Source organism: Lepidochelys kempii, chromosome 1 (genome assembly GCF_965140285.1).
Source record: "Lepidochelys kempii isolate rLepKem1 chromosome 1, rLepKem1.hap1, whole genome shotgun sequence".
NCBI classification, from domain to species: Eukaryota; Metazoa; Chordata; order Testudines; family Cheloniidae; genus Lepidochelys; species Lepidochelys kempii.
Genome location: NC_136380.1, coordinates 264,735,207 through 264,756,340, shown reverse-complemented (window position 1 = coordinate 264,756,340; position 21,134 = coordinate 264,735,207). Strand labels below are relative to the sequence as shown.

The 21,134-nt window shown below is 41.5% G+C and overlaps 6 protein-coding genes across 6 annotated transcripts in view; 2 read left to right on the top strand and 4 right to left on the bottom strand.

Annotated features, from left to right (window-relative positions):
* Positions 1 to 671: 671 nt before the first annotated feature.
* On the bottom strand, positions 672 to 1,229 carry LOC140906536 (histone H4). The gene has a single exon (XM_073330629.2). It carries the CDS (start codon positions 1,167 to 1,169, stop codon positions 858 to 860), a length of 312 nt encoding a protein of 103 aa, XP_073186730.1. The 5' UTR covers positions 1,170 to 1,229; the 3' UTR covers positions 672 to 857.
* Positions 1,230 to 2,330: 1,101 nt separating this feature from the next.
* LOC140904943 (histone H3) lies at positions 2,331 to 3,867 on the bottom strand. The gene has a single exon (XM_073327330.2). It carries the CDS (start codon positions 3,731 to 3,733, stop codon positions 3,323 to 3,325), a length of 411 nt encoding a protein of 136 aa, XP_073183431.1. The 5' UTR covers positions 3,734 to 3,867; the 3' UTR covers positions 2,331 to 3,322.
* A 3,011-nt stretch (positions 3,868 to 6,878) lies between these two features.
* Positions 6,879 to 7,592, top strand: LOC140906527 (histone H1). Its single transcript, XM_073330618.2, has one exon. It carries the CDS (start codon positions 6,931 to 6,933, stop codon positions 7,582 to 7,584), a length of 654 nt encoding a protein of 217 aa, XP_073186719.1. The 5' UTR covers positions 6,879 to 6,930; the 3' UTR covers positions 7,585 to 7,592.
* Positions 7,593 to 8,744: 1,152 nt separating this feature from the next.
* Positions 8,745 to 9,290, bottom strand: LOC140906515 (histone H2A type 2-C). Its single transcript, XM_073330597.1, has one exon. The coding sequence runs from the start codon at positions 9,138 to 9,140 to the stop codon at positions 8,751 to 8,753; it is 390 nt and encodes a 129-aa protein (XP_073186698.1). The 5' UTR covers positions 9,141 to 9,290; the 3' UTR covers positions 8,745 to 8,750.
* A 114-nt stretch (positions 9,291 to 9,404) lies between these two features.
* LOC140906519 (histone H2B 8-like) lies at positions 9,405 to 9,914 on the top strand. Its single transcript, XM_073330608.2, has one exon. The coding sequence runs from the start codon at positions 9,485 to 9,487 to the stop codon at positions 9,863 to 9,865; it is 381 nt and encodes a 126-aa protein (XP_073186709.1). The 5' UTR covers positions 9,405 to 9,484; the 3' UTR covers positions 9,866 to 9,914.
* Positions 9,915 to 13,606: 3,692 nt separating this feature from the next.
* The window catches only part of LOC140904947 (histone H2B 8), a 43,260-nt gene continuing 35,732 nt past the window's right edge, over positions 13,607 to 21,134 (bottom strand). The window contains exon 2 of the mRNA XM_073327334.1: positions 13,607 to 15,784. The gene's annotated coding sequence lies outside the window, so the exon portion shown is untranslated. The remainder of the gene's footprint in view (positions 15,785 to 21,134) is intronic.

Below are 21,134 nucleotides of genomic sequence, written 5' to 3'. Positions count from 1 at the left end.
TTGGTGGCAACCATGAACGTAGTTGTGAGCTGAAACGTCAGGCCTGCACTCTTCACAGTTATGGAGGCCAAAGGTAATGCAAGATATTGTATTGTGACTTTCAAAGCTATAAAAGATTATACTAGCTTAGGTTCTCAGTCACTAAAGAAAAAGGACAATGGAAATGACCAGTGACCGGTGATTTAATGTAACAGCTTGCCTCTGCTCATGCCAGGTACCTATTTTAGATCAAGCTGAAGATTATATATTGTTTCAGGCTAAGTGGATAGGGCATTTTGATATGAATGAGACTGGCTTTGACCCAGTGACATGACTTTGTGTAAGAAATACTTTTATCCAACTGAACTCACCAACTTAGATTCAGAAATCTCTAATTAATGCAGATGGGCGAAAGGGGAGATATTAAAAGAGTTCCATAACTAAGATTTTAAATTAAACTGAAAACAGAGTAAAGGTTTTCAATAGACTGGGATTTTTTTTACATTTTTTCATCATTTTTCATTGTTTTCCTCTACCAGGAAACCAGAGTGTTCTGCTTATTAGCGAGAAAGCTGGCTATCAGACTTGTGCTAAAGGAAGCAAAGATTGGTCTGGCTAAATGGTCTCTTAATACAAATGCTTAGTCGCCAACGCCACAATAAAAGAACTTCCATTATTTTCTATTTCATTTCCAATGCACGTTTTATCAAGCAAAACCACTAAGACAATACAAAAACCCTATGTAACTGAAATATAATACATTGTACTTTCATAAGACTATTTAGCAATACAACTCTTATTGCGAAAATATGGGTGGCTCTTAAAAGAGCCTTTGTGTTTCTTGCTATTTGATTTTTAACTTAAGTCAAAAGAAAGGCTTAACCTCCGAATCCGTACAAAGTACGACCCTGCCGTTTTAAGGCGTAAACCACGTCCATGGCTGTCACAGTCTTCCGCTTCGCATGCTCAGTGTAAGTAACAGCATCACGGATCACGTTTTCGAGAAAAACTTTGAGCACACCACGGGTCTCTTCATAGATCAACCCAGAAATACGCTTGACACCACCACGACGAGCCAAACGACGAATAGCCGGTTTAGTAATACCTTGAATGTTATCACGAAGTACCTTCCGATGGCGCTTAGCCCCTCCTTTTCCGAGTCCTTTACCGCCTTTGCCGCGACCAGACATATTGCTACGAGTATCAAAACACTCTATGCACGCTTAAGAACCTCTTCTCTCTTTATATTGCTGTAGCCGACCTGACTGAAAACTTGTACTGGAAAAGGGGCGAGGCCTAGTTTATTGTCCATTCCTTCCTTCTTCCGCTCACCGCTCTCTTTATGCTGTTCGATTGAGAGGCAGTTTATTGACCCCCCCCCCTTTTCTTTCTTTTTCCTTTCCTCCTGCACTCACCATTGTCTGTATACTGCTCCATTTATCCTCCACAAATTTTCGAATTATATTTCAATTATATTTATACCGAGACACATTATCTATTCCTACCTCCGCTGAATCCCACATTTGTGCCAATATCGATCGGTCTCTGAATTGCTCGACATAAGAGTCTATTTCAAACTGCACTTTCTCTTTTATTTTCTATTATTGTAGTTTTTCTATCTGGAGGGTATTCAGATAACAGTGCTTCCTATTTGTGGCTATTTTCTTTGGAAAATACTCCTTTGGTTTTCAGTGATTTGTAATCTGCGGCAAAATCTGACCAATCAGATTTTTTGACAAACCATCTGTCGGCCATTTTCCAAAGAGTACACTGGATGAATATGATAAGTAGAGTCATGCCCTCATACGCTACATCCGTATTTCTTTCTCCACCTTCCCCATTTGAAGGTATTTTTATTGTTGCTGTTCTTTTTGCAGTACATTCAAAAGTATTACGTCATTTGAATGACTGCAGAAATAATCGCTCAGAAAACCAGACTCCTTTCCCCTTTCCAGGACTCATGCCTCTTCTTCATAGGCATAAATAATTGTTTTATGCTCGGAAGATTTGAGTTTCTGCATAAAAACTGAGGAAAATACTTTGAAATTGCTACTGTCTACACACATTTTTGACAACACACATTGAAAGCATGGATCGAAACGATCAGAAGGGGTTCACAAAAACTGAGAAATATGCCACCTTTTCCCCTGTCATATCCTCTGTTGCCCTCTGATGGAAATTCTTTTTCAATCTGCACAAGTTGTAAAATATATAAAAAATGGGTTTATTGGTCAGGGCTTACTAATTATAATCAAACAACTATAATACAATAACATACTAGTAATAATTATTATTAATAATAATAATAATACAACTAGAGACACAAGAAAAGGAATACTTGTGGCACCTTAGAGACAAACAAATTTATTTGAGCTACAGCTCACTTCATGGGATGCATTCAGTGGAAAATACAGTGGGGAGATTTTATATACACAGAGAACATGAAACAATGGGTGTTACCATACACACTGTAACAAGTGTGATCAGGTGTCATTACACAAAGTAAAACTATTTCCCCATGTTTATTCTGTTTTTAACCCCTTCATTAGACAGTCTGATGATTTTACCTCTGGATTTTATCCTAAACTTCTTCACAGTTCATTTGTAATTTGCATCATACATTTTATTGTGTACAAAGACACTGTTGTATTACTAGTGTCTTTAAATAAATGCCTCTGTCTAACTTTTGTGTTCCTCAGCTCCCCAGGTAAGTCTCCTCCCAGAGAGTAAGTCTCATCCTTACCATTCCCCCCATGCCCTTTCCTGTACAATATTCTGATTTCAAGAGGAACACCCCTAGACAATCCACTAAGTGAAATACACAGACATTCAAACTCTGAATACCAGCCTTCATTTGCTTATTTACAATGCATGAATATTATCTGAAAGACATACCAGTGATTTTACTTTATTTATTTAAAGCCAAATGCTAAATACGGCAATATTTATTTGGTTATACAAAATATACTTTTTTAAATGAAATACATTTCACATTTGTAGAAGTTTGTATTACATCTTGAAAAGGGAACATTGATAAACACAGATAAAAGACAAAAGCATCACCAAAGTACCCATTAATTTGGCTAGAAAAAGTTAAGGATTTAATTAAGGCAGCCTAATGTGAAGTTGTGTCCTATCTCAAGCATATGCTTTGAAAAATTAGAGCCATCCTTGATGGTTTCTTACGGTCAGAATTATTAATTTAGGTAAGCCGCACACAGTGAACTCTTGTGATTGAAGAGTACACGATATGGGCGTGTTACAGCTCTTTTCAATGCACACGTAGTGGCTCTTAAAAGAGCCTTGGAATGTTGGGAGTATTCAAAATGCAGTGGTGCAGCCTTTAAGCCCGCTCACCGCGGATACGCCGGGCTAACTGGATGTCCTTGGGCATGATGGTGACTCTCTTGGCGTGAATAGCACACAGGTTGGTGTCCTCAAAAAGCCCCACCAAGTAGGCTTCGCTGGCCTCCTGCAGGGCCATAACGGCCGAGCTCTGAAAGCGCAAATCAGTTTTAAAGTCCTGGGCGATTTCACGCACCAGGCGCTGGAAGGGCAGCTTGCGGATGAGCAGCTCAGTGGATTTCTGGTAGCGGCGGATCTCTCGCAGGGCCACGGTGCCGGGTCGGTAGCGATGAGGCTTCTTCACTCCCCCAGTTGCAGGCGCGCTCTTCCGAGCAGCTTTAGTCGCTAACTGTTTACGGGGAGCTTTACCACCTGTGGATTTACGGGCAGTCTGCTTGGTCCTGGCCATTTCAAACAACGTGCGCTCTCCTCTTCAAATGAAAGACTGCTGTACTCCGGTGATATTTATAGAAAAAAATCTTCTCTCTGATTGGCTAAAGAGAAGAAGCCAAGCTCTATTGGCTAATTTGAAAATGTGTAAATCCCGCGCTTCGCTATGAAAAGAAATGCGATCCTTCCTCACCGCCAGTATACTCTTACTAAAAAAGAAAAGGAGGACTTGTAGCACCTTAGAGACTAACAAATTTATTTTAGCATAAGCTTTCGTGATCTACAGCTCACTTCATCGGATGCATTCAGTGAAGTTTATACTCAAATAAATTTGTTAATCTCTAAGGTGCCACAAGTACTTCTTTTCTTTTTGTGAATACAGACTAAAACGGCTGCTACTCTGAAACCTATATTCTTACTGTTTCCCAGATCCAGTCTTGCCACCACTATACCCTTCCCTGAAATTTACGATTCTTGGAACACACCAGCATCCCATTTTCCTGCGGTTTCCTTTCTTGCTGAAACCTCATAGCCATACAGAATTCTTCCCTTCCCTGCATCCTGGGTTTCTTTATCTCTTTTCATGTATATATTTATTTTTAAATTGAACAGTTTGTTAATCTGTATACCATTCCCGCTTCCTCCTTCTCTTAAAATTGAACAATCGTCACAAGCACCAAACTCAGGAGACAGGGGAGTTAAACCACAAAATGTTTAATGGGTAGAGAATCTCTCTGTGTTTGTTCTAGTTTGTGTTCTAATTAGCAGACTTTCAGAAGATGAAAGCGCTACCCCACAATTCTTCCCTCTTTTATTGAAGGGCACCCCCTTTTTTATAAAGAATTTCTTTACTGTCCTTCCACACTGCCTTAAATCTCAAACAGATTACAGACCGGGGGGCAGTCTTAAATAGTAATCCCTTGCAATACTTAAGTAGTAAAAGGATAACTTTTTATCTGCATGCAGATGGCCTTCAGGAGCAGAAAAAATAGTACACAGCTTGGTAGACATAAATCTCTTTCCTTCTCTTAACTTTCTTCCTTCTTAAAACAAACACAAAATCACACCTTTGCTCACTTTTCAATTAGATCAGACATCATTACATAAAAACTGTTCAAGCCACCTGCCTATCTCTAATATACCTCACCCCAAACTACACACAATCATTGCTCTCTTTTAAATGTTATTTTTCTTCAGGTTTATGGGAATAGAGGTCTTTAAAAGAATGAGGAAGTTTTGTTTTGTTTCGGAAAGTCACAGAGAACATTCTGAATGTGTACTTAAGTCATCCTCCAACTGCTATAGATTGTCAAACTTTTGTACTGGTGATGCCTTTCACATAGCAAGCCTCTGAGTGTCCTTATGTCCCCCCTTATAAATTAAAAACACTTTTTTATATATTTAACACCATTATAAATGCTAGAGGTAAAGCAGGGTTTGTGGTGGAGGCTGGCAACTCGCGACCCCCCTGAGGAGTCCCAACCCCCAGTTTGTGAACCCCTGGTTTATATCATTCTAATATTCTCTTTTAAGCAGAAATACAGAGGATTTTTACTGGCTAATCTTTGTAGAAGAATTTTCATATTCACCCATGGGTTTCATCCCATTCCCAGTAGCCAGACAGAGATCACAAAAAATCTGACCCCTTTTCCTCACTCAGTTCGCACCCTTGAAGACCTAAGCCAATGTGCAAAGAATGGCCAAAAACATCCAATCCCATTATACAAGTACATTGTGGCTATTCTCCTATAGGGCAGGGTTTACAGAGACAGAATGGTTGGCTCCCACATTCATACTCTTCACTTGTTTGGAAGCTGTATCTTTCAGATCTATTTCTTAAAACATTACAACCAAAAAATCTTTTTAATATTTCAATAATGTTGCTTTCTAGTTGGAGCAGGAATCTAGTTGATGAGTGTGATGTCACTCAGCTTGTCAAACAATGTTTTGCAAGACCCTACAGCCATCCCTAGTCATAGGATCATTTACTGCAGAAAGTATTTAGAACAATCTTCTTCTCCATAAACCTTTAATATTTTAAATCCACCACATGAATGTACCATATGAGTTTCAACTCTTCAAGGATCCACCCTTTTCCCACATATGTGATATGGAGCTGGAAAAAAAAAAGACAACAAAAACCCTGCTTTGACACAACCTATTTCTAATAGGCCCAAGGAGGATAATTTCTTGCTTAAAATAAAGGAAGGAATATTAAATGTAGTTTTACTGAAAGTTATGTATTTAGTAGTTTAGCATTCCCCCCTACCCCACAGGAGTTAAAGAAGAAGCTACTAAAATGTCAGCTCTTATTATCAAAGTGTGGAAGCTCTGGTTTGTTTTTAATGAGGTGGAGGGATGGACAGCTCCATTTCTGTAGAGAGTGTGGCCCTGGCCTTTCTCAGCATAGACCACATGAAAACCATCCTTCTGTTTAGCATGCTCAGCATAGATGATACTATTGTGGACTATAACCCCAGAGAAAACCTTCAGCACACTCCAAGTCCATTTGTAAATCAGCTCCCAATGACAAGCTAAGAATGATAGTTTATTTTATACTGGAACAGTTAGAAAGATGCAATTTACAAATTATTCCCATAAGTATTTCTAGTGCATAAACATATCTCTATAAGCCTCTAATTAGTTATTGGTGTTGTGGAATTAGGAATATTTTAAACAGATTTAATGAAAGTGAAAGACTTAGTTCAAGGAGCTAGATCTCAATCCATATTCAAAGCCTGAAATAAGTTTGTGTTACTTTCTTCACTTTTAAATAATTTTACAGAGGAAATTTATTCAAATCAAGGGCTTTCTACCCTGTTATATAGAAAACACCTTAAAAATAAGATTTAATTGTAACTGTGGTTTTATGAACCACTACTACCTTATATTTCATAAGGAAAAACTAGTTTTTCCCAACTTTATTCAACTTGAAATTCTTCTGAATAAAAATACCCTGTTTCCTCTTCACTCAGATAAGAAATTGGGTTATTGTGCTGCAGATATTGGGCAAAAAAAAATACACTCTTTTTTCGTTACTGTGAAAAAACACAAATCGAGCGGGAAGAAGACTCCGATCTGCCTTGCTGGGCGGGCTCCTAAGCGCGCCAATCACAGGGCTTCTCCTGTATATAAATACCAGGCAACTGAACTAGTCCAGCCCAAGTGTTTTTTTGTTTTGTTTTTTTTTGTGGTGTATAACAAATAATAGTCACTATGTCCGAAACGGCGCCTGTTGCAGCTCCTGCTGTCTCTGCTCCTGAGGCAAAAGCTTCCGCTACAAAACCGAAGAAGGCGGCAGGAGGCTCTAAAGCCCGCAAGCCTTCGGGTCCCAGCGTGACCGAGCTGATCACCAAGGCGGTGTCCGCTTCCAAGGAGCGCAAAGGGCTCTCCTTGGCCGCTCTTAAGAAGGCTCTGGCCGCCGGGGGGTACGATGTGGAGAAGAGTAACAACCGCATCAAAGTAGGACTCAAGAGCCTGGTAAGCAAAGGTACGTTGGTGCAGACCAAAGGCACGGGCGCCTCTGGCTCTTTTAAACTCGGCAAGAAACCGGGTGAGACCAAGGAAAAGCCACTCAAGAAAAAGCCAGCGGCAAAGCCTAAGAAACCAACTGCCAGGAAACCCGCCAGCGCCCTCAAGAAACCCAAAAAGGCTGCAGCTGTGAAAAAGAGCCCGAAAAAAGTCAAGAAGCCAGCAGCTGCCGCGGCCAAAAAAACAGCCAAGAGCCCGAAAAGGGTTAAAGCAGCTAAGCCCAAGAAGGCAGATAAGAGCCCGGCTAAGGCCAAAGCGGTGAAACCCAAGGTGGCCAAGCCCAAGCCCACCAAACCTAAAGTAGCAAAGGCTAAGAAGGCAGCACCCAAGAAGAAGTAGAGACTCCCCCCCCCCCCCTTTTTTTTTTTTTTTTTAGATAAACCCAACGGCTCTTTTAAGAGCCACCCATCCCTTTCAAAAAAGAGCTGGTTCACTTACCGGTAACCTCGTGCTGCTTTCTACGACAGAAGATTCCTTCTTCCCTTACCCCTTTCCTTTACCCCTCATTGTGTGTTTGTATAATGTTAACACATGAACTGTGCTCTGGGTCAAAGAGAAGCGACTCCAGTCAAAAATATGTATGAGAGATATACTGTAGTAGCCCCATTCTCCGTAACCCCCAGTAAAAGGATTGCAGTTCTGTTGGTTTTAATTTCTTCCCTTCGCATTATGGTTATTTTACTTTTCTTTTCAGAGCGATATATTAAAAAACTGCCTAGACGGTGCAGCTTTCAAGCAGTTGGAGGAATCAGGCATCACCATACATTGTCAAAGGGAAGAGTCAGAATATATGTGCCCTGTCCTCGCATAACCACCTTTGTTCATAGGGGCGAGTTAGAGGACTCAGTGTGGAAGGAATTTTGATTATATATAGACAAAATCTTTTTCTGTTTTGCTGGTGGGAGGAAATGGAGCAGTTGGTAAATTTGAAAAGCCCGCCCTCTGCAAGGATTGGTCAGACAACCCGGAACGTTATTCCTCTTCAGAGGAAATCCCTCTACTTTCATAGACGCTCTAAAAGTTGAAGAGGAGTCTTGATAAAGGTTTTAGTTCAAATTTCTTCCCCAGCCTTCCCGCCAAAGTCAAATTCACAGGCCATTTAGAAAACCTTTTTTTTCCTGAGACCTGAGAAAAAATAACCTAAAAAGGGTACCGTATTTCCCATTTTATTTTATTGCAATTGTTGCATTGTCTCTGGAAACGACATCTAGTAATGTTATCATATTAGAAATTTCTACTTTCCGCCTTTTCGCACGTTCTACAAAATTGACGAACATGTATTTCAAACGAGCAGAGATTCATTAACTTGTTTGTAGGAAAACAGTCTCGTGCAGAATCTATATTCCGGCCACTGAAACGCCAATTCAATATTTATTTACAGGAAGGAAAAATAATAATTATGATTATCTGTAACAATCAAGCCCTTTTTTGATTTTGTGCGTGGCTCTGAAAAGAGCCTTTGGTTTGGTTTTGGACTGCAGATTTTTGCTTCTTCCCGATCAGCTTCACTTGCTCTTGGCCTTGTGACTCTCGGTTTTCTTAGGCAGTAGTACGGCCTGGATGTTGGGCAGGACACCCCCTTGAGCTATCGTCACTTTCCCAAGCAGTTTGTTGAGCTCCTCGTCGTTACGGATGGCAAGCTGCAGATGTCGGGGAATGATTCTGGTTTTCTTATTGTCCCGAGCAGCGTTGCCGGCTAACTCGAGAATCTCAGCAGTCAGATACTCCAGCACTGCGGCCATATAGACCGGGGCTCCAGCCCCCACCCGCTCAGCATAATTACCTTTGCGGAGTAAGCGGTGCACTCGACCCACCGGGAACTGCAGCCCAGCCCGCGAGGAGCGAGACTTTGCCTTAGCCCTCGCTTTGCCTCCTTGTTTTCCTCGGCCTGACATTGTAAATCACGATCCAAAATCTGCTATGTTTTAATTAACAAGAGTCAGAAAAAATGCTTTTTGCGCTGTCTTATATATTTTCTATTTGGAGTTTTCAAACATTGTGATAGGCTGAAAGGTACTAATTTTCTGAACAGCCAATGGCGATGGAGATGTAACTCTGACCAATGAGAAGGTTAATGGGACATTTCGAACGCGGCTTTTGTCTCAGAACCAATAACAAATCAGGAAAGTGAGACTTCAATGTGCTTTCATTCTCTATAAATAAAGCTACGGTCACCTTCTTTCACCATTGAAGATTTTTTTTTGTTTAAAGAGAGTGTGTGAGAGAACACAGAACAAAAATGCCGGAGCCAACAAAATCTGCTCCCGCTCCCAAGAAGGGCTCTAAAAAAGCTGTGACCAAGACTCAGAAGAAGGGCGATAAGAAGCGCAGAAAGACCAGGAAGGAGAGTTATTCCATCTACGTGTACAAAGTGTTGAAGCAAGTTCACCCGGACACCGGTATTTCCTCTAAGGCGATGGGGATCATGAACTCTTTTGTAAACGACATCTTCGAGCGCATTGCGGGGGAAGCGTCTCGCCTGGCTCATTACAACAAGCGTTCAACCATCACTTCCAGGGAGATCCAGACCGCTGTACGCCTGCTTCTGCCGGGGGAACTGGCCAAACACGCCGTGTCTGAGGGCACCAAGGCCGTCACCAAGTACACCAGCTCCAAGTAAATGGTTTGTTGTGAGACTACCTACACTTTTAACCCAAAGGCTCTTTTAAGAGCCATCCACTTTCTCATCCAAAGAGCTCTGATATCACTAATTGCTGTTGCTTGTGTTTTTCAAATTCCAACAAAGCTTATTTTAAAAATATTAATGTGCTTTAGTCTCAGGCGACTTTTGAAAGTATTTTTTTTTTCATTGCATATGCTCCCTATATCGTAGGGGACTGATTTCGCTCTAGTAAATGTGGCATTAAGTCAATTTAAACTACCACTGGGGTTTCAAATTTTAATGAAAAATGTCAGTGTCCCTCGCCCCGTCTCAGCTAATAGTTCGGTGAGGTGTCCAGTCCTGTCCTCCCTAAGAAATATAAAATATGGCTAAACGGTTTGTCCGGTAAATAAAAATTGAAATTTGATCAGATTAAACTGTTCTGTTCTCTATTTAACTGAAGAATAATCCTAGAGGTTTGACTAAAAAGTTTTGGCTCCATTAATATCATCCTTATCTACTTATTGAAAATTTATCAATCCTATCTGCCTGAAGGGTAGTTCGTTGCCTCATTGTTTCTCTCATTCTTTAAGTTCCTGTAGCTAAAACTCAAATGCCTTCTCTTCTCCCCTCCCGCCACCCCCCCTTACCTGAATAATCTTGCTATTTGGGAATGTTAATAGAAAAACATAACTTTGAACATTTGTTAATTTTTATATTTATTTATGGGGGTGTTACAGCTCCTTTCAGCGTGAATGTAGTGGCTTTTAAAAGAGCCTTTGGGTCGTTTGGAAGTTGCAGAAGATGGCTGAGCTGAGCAGCCTGTAAACCTCTCACCACGGATACGCCGGCGTAACTGGATGCCCATGAGCAGGATGGTGACTCTCTTGGTGTGAACAGCACACAGGTTAAAGTTGGGTTTCAGAGTAGCAATCGTGTTGCTGTGTCCGCAAAAAGAAAAGGAGGACTTGTGGTATCTTAGAGATTAACAAATTTATTTGAGCATGATGCATCCGATGAAGTGAGCTGTAGCTCACGAAAGCGTATGCTCAAATGAATTTGTTAGTCTCTAAGGTGCCACAAGGCCTCCTTTTCTTTTTGAGGTTAAAGTTAGTATCTTCAAAGAGCCCCATCAAGTAGGCTTCGCCTCCTATAGGGCCATAACGGCCGAGCTCTGGAAGCACAGATCGAAAGCGGTCGCCACAAGCTGGCCGCTTCCCTGAAATTCAGGCTCCTGGAACCACCCCAGTGCTGCGTTCGTCTGCTGCCCCCCCCCCCCCCCCGCTACTCAGTCTACAAAACCGCCTTCCCTTTTCTGCCACCTCGGTGCATATTTATTTCTTTTATTATATCAGAGGCTCCGTGTCTCGCTATTTTGCTTTCAAAACGACCAGTTCATTAAACAATGTCTTTCCCCCTCTCTTTCTCTTACATCTGAACACCCATTACGCACATCAATCCCCAGAGCTAAGGGGCGGGGATAATAGTTAACCCACAGAATGGGATGAAACGTCTCTCGATCCTCGTATTTTGTGTTTTAATTTGCGGTTATTTCGAGGGTGGCACAACTACCCTTCAGTAATTATTCAAGCCTCCTGTTTATCATTCACATACCCCACCTCAAAAATTGGCGGCTTGTTTACAGTCACTTTTAGCCAGGTTGAGAATAAAGGTTTCCAAGTGATCAATCTGTTTAAAAGTAAAATAGAAAATGCTTTGACTACTCCACCCCTTTGTTATACGATGGTGTTTCAAAATTCAATAGAAAACACAGCAGAAGAACTTTTATACTCAATGAGCATTCAAAACCCCACCTGTAGAAGTCTATGTAGTTCTAAGTATTTTCAGGGGAAATGCAGAGGAAGGTTATTAACCAATCCTTTAACAGCGCGGGATTTTCAAACTAACCAATGGGTAAATCTCGTTCTCAATAGACAAATAGAAAAGCTACTTTGATCAGTAAATCTCCCAGTTGCTCCCTTCCCTGTTCCCTCATTTGCTATCCTCGTCTTCACCCCTTGGAGACCGGAGCTGATGTGCGTTCCAGGAACAGCCATAAAGCAAGCTTTCTAGCACAGACCGGAAAGAGCTCTGCTCTCCTTCCCCGGGAGATTCTGCCCCTTATGAGACTGCTGCCGGAGGAAATGGCTAAACAGGCTGCTCCAAAGGCCACCTCCAATTAAGAAGAGTCTTTAGAACCCCCCAATCCTCGTTAAAGGGTGTTAATACTTTTCTTTAAATATATTACTTGAATATGTAGCAAATGAAATAAAGTCAATAACTAAACAGTAATCAAGCTTTTGCTCTCCTGAGCCTTCTTATAATTAATGACTTGTTCTTCAAGTATCCCCACCCCAATATGTGCCATAGAGCTAGAGAATATAAACACAGCCGTTTTCATACAGGTTTCAGAGTAGCAGCCGTGTTAGTCTGTATTCGCAAAAAAAAAAAAAAGGAGTACTTGTGACACCTTAGAGACTAACAAATTTATCTGAGCATAAGCTTTCATGAGCTACAGCTCACTTCATCGTATGCATTCAGTGGAAAAAAAAACACTGAATGCATCAGATGAAGTGAGCTGTAGCTCAAGAAAGCTTATGCTCAGATAAATTTGTTAGTCTCTAAGGTGCCACAAGTCCTCCTTTTCTTTTTGTTTTCATACAACATTTCTTACCCGTCAACATATTAATTTACTGCCTATTAAAATAACATGATTAAGTAGTATGTGTAGTTTTCTTTGGTAGGACAATACATATTTATAATTTAGCATGTAGAACAAAAACCTGTAACAATTTGTTAGGTGAGAAAAATTAAATATGAAGCAGTTATGCCAACCGAACCAAAGTCAGGCGAGAAAAATTAAATATGAAGCAGTTATGCCAACCGAACCAAAGTCAGGCCAATAAAGGTTGCTGGGAAAGCCCCTGAACAAGATAAATAGAATAAAAGAATACTTGTTTAAGCTTCAGGGAGTAAGAAAAAAGGGGAGGCCTGCATTCTTGTATCAGATATTCTGGGAACTGTCTTGTTGAGATACGGAGGAGCTGTTTTCCACTCCTTGTTTTTCTGTTATGTTTGTTCTTAACTCCTCGTCTCCTGGTTGACACCCATACCAATAAAGTGAGTGAAGCATTACGATTTGCTAAAAGTTATCTACAATAAGGGGGTAGAAGTGCATGCATAATAGAGAAAGAGGATTTTAACTAACATAGGGGAGGGGTGGGCTGCTTTATGAATAAATCTGTGACGTGACGGAACTGTCTATAAAAACCTATTAGTTTTACTTAGAGGCTGCTGGTTCTCTTTGGAGACGGGCTCTTCTCTATTGTTCTGTGCACTCTTCAATAAAGAGCTTTGAGTTCGGACCTTGCTGGTGCTGCCTGTCTGTCTCCGGTCAGACAACAAACCGTGCTGTCTGGGGTTCGAGTCCTCGACAAGTTCTTATAATGAAAGCATAGGTTGCTCTTGGAAGACCTTTTGAGTTAAAATTTGGGTCATTCCTAGGGGAAAGAAAACAACCTTTATTTGCCGATTCAGTAGAAAGCATCTGGGAGCATAGACCACATCTATGGCAGTCACAGTCTTCCACTCGGCATGTTCAGTGTAAGTAACAGCATAACGTATCACATTCTCCAAGAAAACCTTTAGCACCTGTAAGGATGTTTCAGGATCAACAACCAGGCCCACAAGTTATCTTATGAACCTAGCAAATCAGACAGCCACTACTTGCTGTAGCAGATGACAACAGTTAATTCCAAGTTCAGAACCAACGAACAGGTTTATTTCAGCAGATGTACAGAATGTCACAACCCAGTGATCAATTGGGGGTGAGTAGCCGAAATGCATTTGCTACATCTACACACATACAAAATGCTGTACAGAAACAAAGGCAAAGACTTAAGTCTCAGCACACTCTTTATATATCCAAAACGACACCTTTTTATCTATCACTCCCCCTGATTTGTTGTATTATAATAATATTTATGATAATCTATAAAATTCCACAGTACACAACAGATTATATATCATGTTTTTCTACTGACTAGCAATAACAAAGCTATTAATCTCATTTAACACATTAAGTTTCCTTTTTTTTTTCCCCCTGGTCATGTTTGGCAGGTGTTTTCTTTGTCCTGTACCCAAGTTAGGGACATTTGAAAAACTGAATAAAAGGATATTTAGTAAGTCAAGAAGGTTTTGTTTGTGCTCCTTCCCAAAAGGTTTATCCAAAGGTCTTATTAACCAAACTAAACTAGGCCAACATTTATATGACATATGCATTTGCTTATATATTAGCCAATATATGAGTCATTAAATATACTTAGGCCCTTACCAACTTATGTAAGGTAGTTCCCCTTCCCTTCCTTACAGTACCCAAAAGTCTCCTCATAGAGCAGTCCAGAAATATGCTTCATGCCCCCAGGGCATGCCAGGCAATGAATAGCCTGCTTCATAATATCCTAGAAAATACTGCAAAGCTCCTTCTGTTCCAGTGGCATTTAGCACCACCTTCCTCAAGTCCCTTACCACCTTTGCCATGAAAACATCTTCAGATTACTTAGTAGCTACATACTACAATGTGTACAAAGAGATGACAATGTGAGTGGAGGAAGTCTGTGTGTAGTCCCTGGGAGATGGCCTGAATGAAGATTGGAAAAGGGAAAGTTAGTCTTTTTCATCCTCCCTTTGCCTCTACTACTTGCAGCTGTCTGTATGATGCTGATGCTTGATGTAGAGGGAAAGAAGTGGGTTATTGCATCTTCTCATTTTATCCACTCTCCCATCCACTCTATTAAGAGTCCCCAAGACTTGATTTTTAAAAATCATTTCTATAATAATTCTTCATTTTTGTATGCTGAGTCATGTTATTAAGTCCTGCTTAATTATAAAGACAATGAAATGCCACATTTTTGGACAATACCAGTCGCTTCTGAGAGTTGCTGAAAATAAAAGCCCCTTTCAAAGTGAATTTTATTTTGTTTTCCATATTCCATTGTGGTATTTTCATTTCTGGAAGGTATTCCAATAAAAATGATTTCCATCTGTGGCTCTTTGTTTGTTTGTTTTAAAATGTTTGTCTTATTTTGTAGGATTTGCAGTATCCAGCAAAATCTAACCAATCAGATTTCCTGATCTATCATCTTTTTCCTGCCTTGTCCCTAACTTTGCTGTCATTTTCCAAAGTGGGCACATGAAAGACACATTTATTTAATTCAAAGATAGAACTGGAGTCATCTTAGAGTGCTGGTCGCTACCTAGCTTGTCTATATTTGTTTACTAAAGTATTACATTTATTCATTTGGTAATATAAAGTAATATTCCTTTTGCAGTACATGCAATAGTGTGAGTGTTGATTTGAATAAGGGCAGAAATTATCACTCAGAAAACTAGACTCCTTTCCTATTCCAAAATAAGGAACTCATTCCTCTAATTTATAGCCAGAAGTAACTGTTTTATGTTGAGAAATGGTGAACTTCGGAATTTTTTATATAAACATTGGGAACAATACCTAGAAATTGATGCTATATACACTCACATCACACACAAAATCAATACAATGCAATTTTACTTTAAGTCTGCAGATCTTTAGAAATCATGGGTAAAACTGATCAGAAGAGATTTTCAGAAATTGTGAAGAAATCCATCACCCTTTCCCATTTCTTATCCTCTTCTGCCTTCTGATGGATATTGTTTTTCAAGATGAAGAAATTTTAAATGCTATAACATTTCAATATTTACTACTATTGACACACAAACAACATAACTAATAAAATAATTATAAATATTGTTCGTTTCTGTCAGTTTCACTTCAGGCTTACTTGTAGCTTGAAGAGCAGATTATTTTTTCCAGAACAGGGAAAGTTGTAGAATTTGCCAGTAGACACTCAGCTTTCTCCATTGAGTACAGACAAAGAGGATCTCAAGTAACAGGCACACCTGTAAACATATCTAAAATATTACCTCTGTATTAACACAGTAAATGGGAACTGAATGTTAAACACTGTCAAAGTTCAATCAGATACCCCTGGTGTATTAATATAGCCGTTTCTGTCTGTAGCTAGAGCAGACACAGTGGTAGTACTAATTACCAATCAAAGCAGGATAATCCATCCATTGGTGCAGCCTCAGCTTCTCAACCTCCTCCTACAAGCTCCTGAAATTCAGTTTTGTGTGCTCGACCTTTCACGTTTTACCAATATCAACTGCATCTCTGACCTCATCTCCAATTTCCACTGCAAACTTAAGATCACCTCCTTTGATAGCATTTGCATCTCCCTCAAGTTCATGTTTTTTCTCTGCTTCTCTACTTTTCCATTCTGATACGTTTCTGTAGATGCAGGCAGCTATTTTGGCTGGGCCTTATTGAGACATGTGCTAGCTGATCATATTTAGCTCTGCCTGCAAGGACTTTTTTATTTACTTCTTTTTATGTCACCAGGAAGAGATAAGAATGTGTTGTAAAAAGTAACAGTGTGATTTTTAAAGTGTGGAATAATAATAATACTGTTACTATACTAGCATGAATAGTATTACGCAGAGTCCATTCCCAGTGTTGTGACTGGATAATTGAATTTAAAATTCAAAAAAGTATTTGGCCAAGCTTGTGAGGACTTATATTCAGCTCAATTGCCTTTCACTAATATTTTTTTCCCATCCATCATGGGACCTTTCCAATGATAACTTCAGAATGTCATAATATCCAATTAATTCCAGAATTTCAAGGAATGTTGAAGTCACCAGTGGACGGAATCCAATTAACTTTGGGGGAATGAAATACTGAAAGAGGGGAAATGGGGGACACATGTAGATGCTGTCATCTATTAATGGCATTTATTAACACCTTGCAGAATAACAATACTCCTGCTCATCCTCCCAATAGATTTTAACATATTGATACCCTGAATGACAGAAGAGAAATAATTGTTCACCTTACTAGGAGCTGTGGGGCAGATACTCAGCCAGAGGGAGAGAGGAGGCTTCACTCTTTCCTTCCTCCTTAAAGACTGTTCCAAGTGGGGAATAGAGAGTACTAGGGGGTAGGATCCACAAAAGGATCTAGCTATTGCAAGGCTGAGTGTCACATCACCTGACTTATAGGCACCTAGACAATCACAGGAACGACACTATGATCCAGAAAGACAACTTAGGTTCCTAGGTTCCCTATAAACTGAATGGGGAGAGAGAGGCCCCTAAAAATGAAATGCATAAAAGCCAGCACACTTGGAGGTAAACCACTTAAGATACCAGCAAGATGGAGGAGTTAAGCCCTTCCCATCTCTTAAAGTTAGGCATCTAAATCCAGGCTGTAAGAAGGTACCTAGCTCTGCTAGTGATCCACAAAGGGGAACCAGCTTGGAGTCATATCGCTTAGGCACCTAATGTGTTTCTTGAGGCCAAGAGTTAGATGCCAACCTTGCTCCATGTGAAACGGCCAGAGGATCAGACACTGCCCAGGCTATGGATTTTAGCCCAGTGGTTAGCACCCTCACCCGGGATGTGGGAGACCTAGATTCAACTCTCCCTCTCTGTCAGAAAGGATTTGAAGAAGGGTCTCCCACCTCTCAAGAGGGTTCACTAACCACTTAGCTATAGGATGCACTAATGTGGAACTCCTTCAGTCTCTCCTACGGAAGTTGCTCCCCTGTGGATAAACAAAAGAGAGATTAGAGCTGGGGGCTCTAACCACTGGAGTGCAGAGTCATTCAGTCTTTTGCTCTCTGTCTTGCTTACCCAGAGACTATTTAAGTATTTCTTCACAGTGTATGATCATTGATCCAGGGAGAGCAAGAGCATGACTCTGTAGTCCAGTGGTTAGGGAACCCTCCTTAGAGGTAGAAACCCTGGGTCTAGTCCCCTATCTTAATCACTTTTTCATTATTTCTGCACAGTAGAACACCTTTCACAGGAGAGACTGAGGGAGCCCCACTTATTCTGAAGTTTTTTCTTTATTATATAAATCACAATATGTGGTCAGGAGAATGAGGTGATAAATTAATGAACCATGTGATAACTTAATTTACTGTGTTCCTTTGTCTCACCAGCTGTCCACAAACAGCCTATTCTTAACCACTTCACCTACTCTGTGCAAACCAGAGCTGCAAGATGTTACCATCTCTTGACCCTTGTCCTAAGGACTCCCTTTAAAACATCACCTACACTTAATCCCACCCTATAGTGCAATCACATATGCTACCACACTGCTACAAATCCTCATAGAGAGATTCAGGCCTTATCTACACTGGCAAGTTTCTGCACAGTAATGCAGCTTTCTGCACTGTAACTTCCGAGATGTACACACTGCCAAGCCACGTAGTTCGCAGAAACTGCGCAGTTGCAGCTCTGTGAAAAAAACACGGCAACGAGAGGCGTATAGATTTCTGTTCCGGGGCTACAGCACCGCGGTACCAGTGTAGACACCCTGGTCGATTACAGCTCTGCGATTGGCCTCTGAGAGATGTCCCACAATGCCTGTTCTCACCTCTCTGGTCATTGGTTTGAACTCTACTGCCCTGCCCTCAGGTGACCCACTGTGAGCCCCACCCCATACATTCCTTGGGAATTTTGAAAGTCCCCCTCTTGTTTGCTCAGTGATGCATGCAGTGGTCCCAACACATCACTCCATGTACCAGGTGATCCCCCGCTTGGAGCAGTGCCAAGGTACTGGACCTCATCAGCATTTGGGGAAAGTAGGTTGTCCAGTACCAGCTGCGCTCCAGCCATAGGAATTATGATACCTATGGCAGTTTTCACGATGAATGACAGAAGGGGGCTATGACTGGGACACACTGGAGTGCAGGGTCAAAGTGAAGGAGCCGCGGAACGCCTACCACAAGGCGCGGGAGGCAAACTGCCACTCCAGTGCTGTGCCCACGAGCTGCTGGTTCTACAAAGAGCTGGACGCAATACTCGGTGGTGACCCACCTCCACTGCGAAGGCCACTGTGGATACTTAGGTGGCTCGCATGCCAGTCAAGAATGGACCGAGCCAGAAGGAGGAAATCTTGGACGAGGATGTGGAGGGGGAGGGGAACCCAGAGGCAGAGGACGACTCGGAGGTCAGAGATGCATGCAGCTAGGAGCTCTTCTCTACAAAGGATGAGGCTAGCCAGTCACAGCAGTCAGATCTTGGCAAAGTGCAAACAGGAGAGGAGACCCCTGGCAAAATTCACACCCCTGAGTGACGCAGTTAAACAGACCTAACCCCTGGTGTAGCCCAACAACCTAACTACTGCCTCTGGAGAGGTGGAGTACCTATGCCAATGGAAGTAGACCTTCCTGTCAGCATAAGTAGCTTCTTGACCGAAGTGTTATAGTGGCCCAACTGCACCAATGCAGCTGCGCTGCTGCAGTGTGTTATAAGTGTAGGCAAACCCACAGAGAATGCAGCTGCTACTTGTGCCTGCTTACTGCGGTGGTGCCAGCCAAAGTCATTGCAAGGTGGCATGGGGAAATGTCCTACTGCAGAGGAAGAAATAGAAGGCAGCCATTCCTAGAAACTGTCAGGAAAGGACTGCAGAGCATCTCCATGAAAGTTTAATTGACATCTCTCAGATGGATAAAGAGACATCCCTGTGTACATAGACAAAATGTGCCACATACCTACCCACCTCCTGCCTAGCTCAATAAGGGGAATGAAAAGCAGATGCCAACTCTACTTCTGTTTCTTATCCTGCTACCTCTTCTCATACAAGCAAAACAATGAAAAGTTCATACATTTGTCTTATTAACTTGGGGTTGAGCCGGTTGCCATCTTTTAAATTAAGCATAGTAAGGGAAAATGCATAGACCTCTAACCTGAGGTCTCTTCCCCTTCATCGGGTACATCTGTGCTAGACTGTTGGGACTGGGTAGATTATGGCAGAGTTGTGAACAGGTCCTGGGATGTGGCATGGCTGGAGCCCCCTGCCACATCTCTCCCCTCTTCTTTGCTGTTCACAGTAAGTATGACATACAGCTCATTAAGAAAAGGAGGACTTGTGGCACCTTAGAGACTAACCAATTTATTAGAGCATAAGCTTTCGTGAGCTACAGCTCACTTCCTCAGATGCATATCGTGGAAACTGCAGCAGGCTTTATATATACACAGAGAATATGAAACAATACCTATTCCCACCTCACTGTCCTGCTGGTAATAGCTTATCTAAAGTGATTTCCAGCACAAATCCAGGTTTTCTCACCCTCCACCCCCCCACACAAATTCACTCTCCTGCTGGTGATAGCACCAGCAGGAGAGTGAATTTGTGTGGGGGGGTGGAGGGTGAGAAAACCTGGATTTGTGCTGGAAATCACTTTAGATAAGCTATTACCAGCAGGACAGTGAGGTGGGAATAGGTATTGTTTCATATTCTCTGTGTATATATAAAGCCTGCTGCAGTTTCCACGATATGCATCTGAGGAAGTGAGCTGTAGCTCACGAAAGCTTATGCTCTAATAAATTGGTTAGTCTCTAAGGTGCCACAAGTCCTCCTTTTCTTTTTGCGAATACAGACTAACACGGCTGTTACTCTGAAACCTGTCATACAGCTCATTGTAAAAGCAGCAGGACAACAGCTCAACACCAGATCGATTGTTACACTCCCTGGCCTTGTGGTATACATGGCAGAATTCCTTTGCTTTCATACAGCACTGCTGCTGAACCTTGTCATGTCCTTTAGCCTGTATCCTCATGTTCAGAGATATCCATTTTTCTAGGGCTGACCCATAGCTGTGCTTGCATAGCCTCTTCTCCCCACAGGCCCAGAAAATCAAATGCTTCCCATCTATACCAGGCAGAAGCACATCTAGTAAGTGGAGCAGGCATCGCTGGTTGGGCAGTTGCACTCAACAAGGGAGAGCTGTTAGATGTCGTGGTCAAGGTGTGCAATAAGGAAAAGGCATTTCAAAAATACGTGGCAGGTGGGTTTGTGTGGTTGGGGGTGGGGATCTCCCATTTCTGATCCCTGGGCAGTGGAGTTAAAAATAGTGACCAGAGCCATCTCAAGGAACTGGGCATTGTGAGACAGCTGCTGGAGGATTGTTAGGGTCAACACATGTCATGCAATGTCTACACTTGGGAACTGGTCAACTTCAACATGTCAGCCAGGCTCCAGGCTCTTAGGGGAAGTGGTTTACTGTGTTGCCATAGTGGAGTGTTATGTTGCCCAGAGATAAATTTGAGTGTAGACACATGCACAAATAGGTTGATTCAAGGTGATTTGTGATGAACTAAATTTGTAGTGTAGATCAGGCCTGAATTGCAAGCATAAGATTAAAATTCTGCGTTCTCTTAAATTCTGCTATTCTTTTGT